This window comes from Aptenodytes forsteri, unplaced genomic scaffold (assembly GCF_000699145.1).
Source record: "Aptenodytes forsteri isolate BGI_AS27 unplaced genomic scaffold, ASM69914v1 Scaffold442, whole genome shotgun sequence".
NCBI classification, from domain to species: domain Eukaryota; kingdom Metazoa; phylum Chordata; class Aves; order Sphenisciformes; family Spheniscidae; genus Aptenodytes; species Aptenodytes forsteri.
In genome coordinates this window covers 341,034-349,299 of record NW_008794003.1, presented here as the reverse complement: position 1 = coordinate 349,299, position 8,266 = coordinate 341,034, and the positions used below count along the sequence as shown (strand labels likewise).

General features: G+C 39.3%; 1 protein-coding gene across 1 annotated transcript in view; it reads left to right on the top strand.

Moving 5' to 3' along the window:
- Nucleotides 1–8,266, top strand: part of PARD3B (par-3 family cell polarity regulator beta) — a 417,133-nt gene that overhangs the window by 107,524 nt on the left and 301,343 nt on the right. The window contains exon 3 of the mRNA XM_019474674.1: nt 6,980–7,151. Within this exon, the coding sequence (XP_019330219.1) occupies nt 6,980–7,151 (172 nt within the window). The remainder of the gene's footprint in view (nt 1–6,979; nt 7,152–8,266) is intronic.

Genomic DNA, 8,266 nt, shown 5'->3' with positions numbered 1-8,266 from the left:
ATGTTGCACTGTTACCAGTCTTTCATCTTTTAACCATTTGAACAGGAGTCTTTAATAAATAATATATAAAATCTGATTTTACATTAATGAGTTTGTGGAGTTCTGAGACAACTTCCACAGCGGCTTTATGAAGTTTTTTTGTTCAACATATGGTACACTACTCTCGGTGGTCTTGCCTCGATCTAAAGTGTTCATGTCCTCTTGTGGACATAAGTTAAAAGCATAACCCATGCCCGTAGAAGAGTTTCTGTTAGGAAGATGAACTCCTTGAGAGAACTGCAGAAATGTCATTCCTGCTATTGTGTTCAGACTTCATGACACGTATGTGTACAGCACTGTACTGTGCTGTCATGGGAGCGGGGGCACAAACATCGGTCCATCTTCATTGAAGGAGACAGAGATATGTCACTACTGCAAGATTACAGACAATGGTAATCTAAGGAGACGTTAATTCAGTGATGTGTTGACAGAAGTTTGCTTTGTGTGGTTCACAGAGCTGAAGCAGGTGGAGGATGGAGAGTTGCTTTTCTTCTTGGTTTAGTTCCCTGAACTGACTCACCATGGATCTAGCAAGTTGTAGCACTTGTGTGAAGGAGCAGTAGAAACTAGTGGTTGGGTAAAGAGGAAAGTCAGGCCATAGCAGCCTCAAAGCAGATGTCAGATTTTGAACTTAAGGTGGCCTGGTGCAAACTGCTGGCTAAAGAGGTAACTTTGCCTTTATCTTGTGCTGGTGCTTGAGTGTCTTAGATGGCTGGAGTAAAGAATTGACCTGGCCAAACACATAACCTTGCCGAAAGAAAGGAGAAAGGGGAAAAAAAAAAAAGAGGAAAGGATCCCTTTTCTCTTTTTGCATTGGTCATATGTAGGCTGCTGTCAGCTGCAGCCTTTCTCCATCTGTGTCTGGTTGTTTGCAGGTGGAAGCACCTGGGGAGAATTGAAGTTGTTCTGATCTTTTTTTAATTTTATTCTGAACTTTGCTGTATTCTGGTATTGGTGTGTTACATATAGAAACACTGTGTGTCTTTCTACCTCCTTTGTTATATATGTGTAGGGATAAATAAAAGATTAATCCTACAGATCCCAAATTGAGGGATCACAGAGCAAGGTGATGTGATGCTGTGGTGAACTTCATTTTCTGCTGTAGCTTGAGCCATTGCTTCTCCTTATGTCACAAAGTTTGAGGAAATAGTCACCGAGCTATTCATTCACCCCTCCTGACAGCTCTGTGTTGAGATGCGAGTGCTTTGTGTGAAAAGTCTTTATTAATTGACCCAAAAAAGGGAGAATTTTCTTGCTGCATCATTTTATAAGTAACTAATAATCACTCCCACAGGAGCACTGGCTGTCAGAAGTATTGATATGGTTAAAAAACCCACAGGCTTCTCTCTGAAATGAGCATTTGAAGTAATGGACAGGGAGCATCTGAACAGGAAACAAACAAGTGTTGAAGAAACCGACAATTTTACTACCTTTTGTTGTCCATAGTGAGAGAAGAATGTAGATGAAGTTTTGAAGGTGAAAAAATTAAGAGAAAAAATTTCCATCCAACTTGAATGAAAAATTTAATACAAGTTGAGCATTTAATTCCTTTTTGTGCTTTTAAATATATCATTCCAGCTGTTGAAAATTGCATCTTTTCAATCACATACTGATGCTAGCCTATGACTGAGAACTTCTCTTAGTGATTTTATCCTGACAGTAATTGAAAGCTGATTAATTTAATTGCAGGCAAGCTTTTATTTTGCCATTTCTTCCTTAGTGCCTTGTGTACATGCCTAGTGTTTGGGGTCAGAGAGGAAATAGTGGTGTCTATTTTCTAATTCAGTACAGAAAAGCTGGCAAAATATACAGTTTTTAACCTTATTAACAGTAATCTAGTTGTCAAAAGTGTAGTTTGAAGAGAGAAATAATTACGAAACCTTTTATTTAAAATGGTGTATAGGGCAATGGAAAGTCAGCTGTTTCTGGTTTAACAGACAAGTGCCTTGAAGCAAGATCTGTAAAGTTCTGCTATTTGTTCAAAAGGTGGGGGATGTTTTTCTTTGAAATTCGGAAACTCCACAAAATTGTTTATATTTACTTGAGCTTAATTAGCAAGCACTAAAACAAAACTGTTGCAGTTTTAATTTGGAAGGACTTCTTTTTACTGTTTCTTGTGTGTATGGTGTATATCCCAGTACCCAGTGAAGTGTGGCTGCAGTGTACATGTAGGTGCCGTGTGCTCGAACGTGGTTCTGCAGCTTGGGCTTACAGAGTAGTGTGCAGCTAGCTTTGGAAGGACTGACAGCCCCTGGAAAATGCAACGTTTCACATGGGAACAGGGATATGGGAACACTGTCTTGTGGGGATTTTTAAATGCAACATTGCATCAGTTTTCTGTATCTTAGTGGCCCGTGGTTCCCTGGGGTAAAACATGCTGCTGCTTTGTACTTGGTCCCTTTCACTCAGTAACATCATTGTCCGCTATTGGTGTTTACCCACCTTTTTGTATATGAGGGCTGATCTTAATCGAATGTGTGTGCGTGTTGCTCTGTGTGTTTGGGAATGTAGTCACTTAATTTTTACATAATCCTGTTTTAATTTTCTGCAAGCTTTGCAATTGAATTATCAGTAGTAAAATATTGAAAGACCTGTTCCGTAGGACACCATACAAAGTTAAAATTTGCCTACATTGCCTTGTGATGAATTTTCCACTTATGATCAACAAAAATGCTACTAAAATAGCACTGTTCATTATTGCTGCCTTATGTTGTGACTACATCAATACAAGTAGGAAAGAGTTTAGTAATCAAAAATGACAGATAAGTGCTAAGTTTTGATAACTTATTGGTTGTCTAGGTAACTGGTAGGTTGTTAATAGAGATTACAACAATATTGGGGTTAGAACCATTTTACCTATATAGAAATACATAGATATCTTTTACAGTAAATATTCATGTTCATTAAATAACCTTTAAAAAAACAGAGATGCTTAAGTATAGCAAGTGTACAAAACTGCAACAGAGTAGTAGCATAACTTCTACAGTTCACAAATATCTAGAGTCATATTTTGATGTGTTTAAAAAAAATAAATCAGCTGACCTACTGAACTCTCAATATTTATAAATATTGAATGGGTAAAGAAAAAACTAGTGTTGCAAACAATGTTGTTGTTTTCATGATATGTTTGTGGGGGATTTCTTAATGTGTCCTGAAGTTCTTTTCCATCAGAAGAGATCTGCAGTCTGTTCCAATTAAAGAATTTTCCATACTGGAAAAGAGAAGTCAATTGCTACAATTATTTTTTGAATAGTTAATTTACATAGCCTTAATTGTATTCATTCCCTTTGGAAGGCTGAAGCTGATATTTATAATGCATTGATTGATTAGCAGTGCATTTATAATGTTAAAATTGCTACTGATAAGGTGCTCCTGCAACTGCAGTCCCGAGGAGTTCTCTCCCGAATAAACACTTTGGAAGACAAATGGCTGTATTTAATTGGTGAGGAAAGGCATTGCATCTTTGCCACCTCCACATGCATTACTGGAAGTATCTCCTTTCCACACTCTCTAAAAAATGGGAGTTTAATTCTAGATCACGTTACTTAATTAATGGTGTGTTCCATACTGTAAAGAAATACATTTTTGCTGGTTTTTTAATCTGTCAAAATAGTGCCTAGGTGTAGACTAGGGAACTGCAGGCTTTTCAATGAAGTCACTCGAGGAATGACAGCCGTAAGAAACTTCCCCGCTTTCAGATGAGTGTGAGGCCTATGTGGTTTAGCTCTGAGAAGTCTTCCTGTGGCCACTTGCCAGGCTGTATCGCAGGTGTTTGCCTGCTGTTGGCTTGCACCTGTGCCCTGCCTGCTCCAGCTCAGAGTATGGAAATGGAGTGCTGGTGCGCATAAGGTGGGGACTGGGAATGGGGGTGGTGGTGGAGGTGTCTTTTTCTCCCGAGTCTGCTGTGGGAATTGGGAGGAGAGGAGCTGATGTGAGTGTCCCCATCTGCTGAACCTTCTCGATAGGTGAATGAAAGTGGAATTGATATAATCTTCAAACCATTTGCAACCCTTCCAGGTTAATTACCTGGAAGGGTAATTAAGCAGGTGAAGTCCTGGGGGTTTTATCCACTTTCAGACACGGTGATTTCTGTATGTCATTTTGCCTGAACCAAACTCATTTCTCACCAGCTATCAAGGCAGTTGTTTGACTTGTAACTTAGTTCTTGGGAAGTGTCACCCAACACTATGGCAGGTGCTTTAGGGATGCTCGGTGGAGCAATGACACAACAAAGTTTTTGTTACAATCAAAACTTCATTTTAATCTGGACCCTTGAAGAAAGCATGTAGAAATAGGGTAATTATAACATCAGTGTTCTCCTGGTTTACCTTTCTGGTTTTTACTACTACTACTACTACTACTACTACTACTACTACTACTACTACTACTACTACATGCTTTGGGGGCTTTTGAGTCTGAGGTAGTGCTTGCGTGTTTCCATTTAACAGTTCTCGCTGGTCTTTTCCATCAGTTTGTCTAGTTTTTTTGAGCCAATCCCTGCTTTTGGTCTCTGCAACACCTGGGGCAGTAAGCGTAGAGTGTTACAATGTAATACAGCATTTAATATGCTAGGGTGTGAAACCACGGGAAACTCAGCTTGGTCCAGCTGAGGAGTTCACTTGTTCATGCCCATCAAATCACAGCTGAGCTCCATTTACTCTGTTCTACATTGCAAATGCTCAAGTGAACTTCGTATCCTACTATTATCTAAAGTGCTTTCAGTGCCATGGTCCTACACAATGTCGAATTTCCTCTTCATTAGTAACAGCCTCTTTCTTGAAAATTAAGTTTCCACAGCAGAAGTGAGATTGAGAAAGCAAACCTTTTGGTGGGCAACAGTTGTGTAACTTCTTGAATCGTGATGGGCTTCCATAATAACATGAATGTGAATAGTCATTTTAGAAACAAACAAAAGACACCATAGGTTTTTTTCTTGGTACTGGAGAAAATTGCTATGGTCTGTTGATGTCTGACTCTAAGGCAGCCTTTTTGGCTGAATGTAGTTGTGGGGCATAGTGATGGCTTGGTGATGAATGCAGTGTGAACACCTAGGTAGTTTCCCTGCAGTGCAGGAATAAGGTACAAAGAGAGTTGTCTTTGTTACTGGAATTAATCTTTCCTATATGCTTTGGACAAATAAAAACCAAATTTTATGTTCTAAGAGCTATTTGTGTGGCCGTGGAAAGGAAACAGACTCCATATGGAAAAGGAAAGCAAGTTTTCTACCTAATTATTTAAGGGGCTTTGTGTGTCTCTGAAATATGCATTGGTAAATATGAGCTGACACATTTCTAGCAACCAAATTATAAATGAGCGGAAGACCTGAAAATGTCAGTTCCTTCCTTAGAAGCACTCCAGGATTTTTCTTTCCATTTTTCTTTTCTTCTCCCTCTCATACATTCATTTCTTCCCTTAGGCAAATAAGTTTCCTATAAATGTTTGTCTCTGTTTCACTATACTACTTATCGTAGGATATAATTTTTGACACGTCTTAGAAGTGTCAGGGGAGATTTGATGTACTAATATTTTTATATAGAGAGTGTGTATGCATTCCTTAAAATAACACAGAGAGAGAGAGAAAGTAGTAAATCAATCCTTTAAAGTTGTTTCTGTGTGTATCTTGACGTTGCCTAACCAGTTGTGTGTGTTGTGGGCTTTTTCAGGATTAGCTAAGAAAAACTTTAGGATAATCCTAAGAAGCTCAGAAAAAGTGAAATAAATTAAAATCTTAAGATGAAGATATCTTGTACAATGCTTATTAGGCAAAGGGTTTGTCATTGTATGGCACAAGAACTATGCCACGTCAGGTAGCGGGGCAGGAAAAGTTCTTGAACTGCTGCTGTTACCTCCTCTCCCCTTGGAGAGGGCTCTGGGGTGTCCTGGTTGGTTGAGAACAGCAAGTTTTGTAATTTGTTTAGATTCATTGGGAATTAATCTTTTTGTTTGTTTGTTTTCCCAGAACTGTAACACAGTTAACTGTTTTCCTGGAACTGTAACACAATTTACACCCAGCCACACGTATCTGAGTCACTTGTTGATGAAGCTGTATGCACATTACCTGATCACTTTTTATTAGTAGGGACCAAAAGGAAGATCCTTGTGAAGGGCCAGGTTAGCTGACTCAAAAAAATGATTTTTCTGGTGTTTTTTATCATTTTCATGTCAACATTAACGTGAGTTTGGACAGCAGACTTGGCAGTCTGTTGTTGCTTAATCTTGACCTTCCTGTGGGCCTGAAGTTGTGGAGGAGTCAGTGACTGAGGACAGTTCTCGGAAACAACCTATCTGGTATAAGCTTGCAGGAGAGAATGGGAGGAGATGGTAGATACATGGTGGGTAGAGACGTGCATGTGTACGTGTACCTAGCTGGACCAAGAAACTTTCATCCTTACAGAGGCATAGGTTGGGCGATTAGGGAAACTCTGCACTCTGTTAATGTGCCAGATGTATCTTGTCCTTGGAATGTAATTATTATATACTTATAAATATAACGCGTATCTGCTCGCTCAGTACAGCTTCCATGGTTGTGTTACCTTTGTGCAGTGTCTCAGTCAGTAGCACTAAAATTTTTTAAAATAGTAACACCCTCCACCCCCAAGAATTAAATGCTGTTCTGTGTTTTTAAGCATGTTCAGGCCTAAAATGTTTTGGAACAATGTAAAATGCTCACTAATGGTAGCATGCTAACTCAGAAAAGCATGTCAGCACAGGGCAGTGCTGAAGCATATACTTACATCATATTGAAGTCAATGTATTTAAACACAAATGTATGTGCTTTCCTGAATCTGTATGTTTATTGTTAGCTGTTCTGAAGGAAGATTGTTATTTTTGTAGTCCCGATGAAGGATAAGTTTTGCTTTTAACAAAAAAAAAAAAAAAAAAAAAGTGACGTTTGGGAATACTTTAAATATACGAACTGTATTATCTTTTGTTTTGATAGCTGATTGCTGTTTATGATGAGCAAGAAACTCACCGTAAGACTGATGGCACCAATGGCAATTTGACAGACAGAAATAGCCCGGACTCTTTTGAGACGGAGGTAGCGGCTCAGCTGGCAGCCTTTCAGCCAATTGGTGGTGAGATTGAAGTGACTCCTTCTGCCCTAAAACTGGGTATGTATATCTTGCTTATTTTTTAATTTTTTTACCCATATATAGTACTTTCTTATTTCTTTTTTCTTTTCTGAGTATGTCTGTAGTCTGATTTTAAGTATTTGAAGAATTTTTTTAGCACCCCATTGTTTGCCTTGCAATTCAGTGAAGACAATTGTAATGACAAAAGTTGGACTTCTGAACAATTGATGCTGAAGACCGCAACTGAGCACGGCAAATTTGCACCTGAGCCTTGTATCCTGCTGTATGTTACGCCCAGCCATACAGCTGGGGTCTCTTTTTTCTCCTTTCCTTGCCTGGGTAGATTGCTGACAGTCCTTCATTGTAATCTCCCGAGAGTGGAAGAGATGAAACCTATGCAAAGTATTTTCAAATAACAAAGTCATTGGAAAAAATCTCAGCATTTTTGTTGAGAAACCTGGGTTCAATGAGTGTAAAACTGCTGTGTGCAAATACTTTTACTGATTATCTGAGCTACTGCCCTGTTTTGGGGGTAGGAGGTAGAAAGAAGGAGACGCTGATTGCAAACAGTTCAGCTCTTTGCCTTGGAAGAAGCTGCACAGCAGAGTCTATTTGCCTATCTGACTTTCAGGTGAGCAAACTGTGATTAGGAGAGGCTTCTGCTTAATTCCCTCTTATATCAGAGGGTGCTACATGAAGTGCTGCAACTCTGGTCCCCTGTGTTTTTTCAGTGTGCCTGGAAGGCCAAGAGTTCAGACACTGGTTTCCAATTATAAAGAGCTAGAGTCTTGTACACTGAACACAAAGCGGTTTGAAATACTTTCTTGGATTGAGAGCAGACTGAGCTGTCACCTAGATAGTAGATACAGAAGCTTTCAAAAACCGACTGAAGGTGAATCCTTTTAGTCTCTGCCTGTAAAGCAGTTGTACGCTGACAGCATTTAGCAAATGAATAATGCTCAGGAGAGGCTTCTCTGCATTCCACCAGAGCTCATCATCCAATTCACCCTGTATTCTTGAGTACTGGTGGTAGTCTCCTAACGGTGTGCAATAAAATTTCTGAGTGTAAGCAGGTGGGGTAAGGATAGAAATACTACCTCTAGTTGCACTACTCTCATCGAGTAGTCTGATTACAACCTCAGAAATTGAATGTT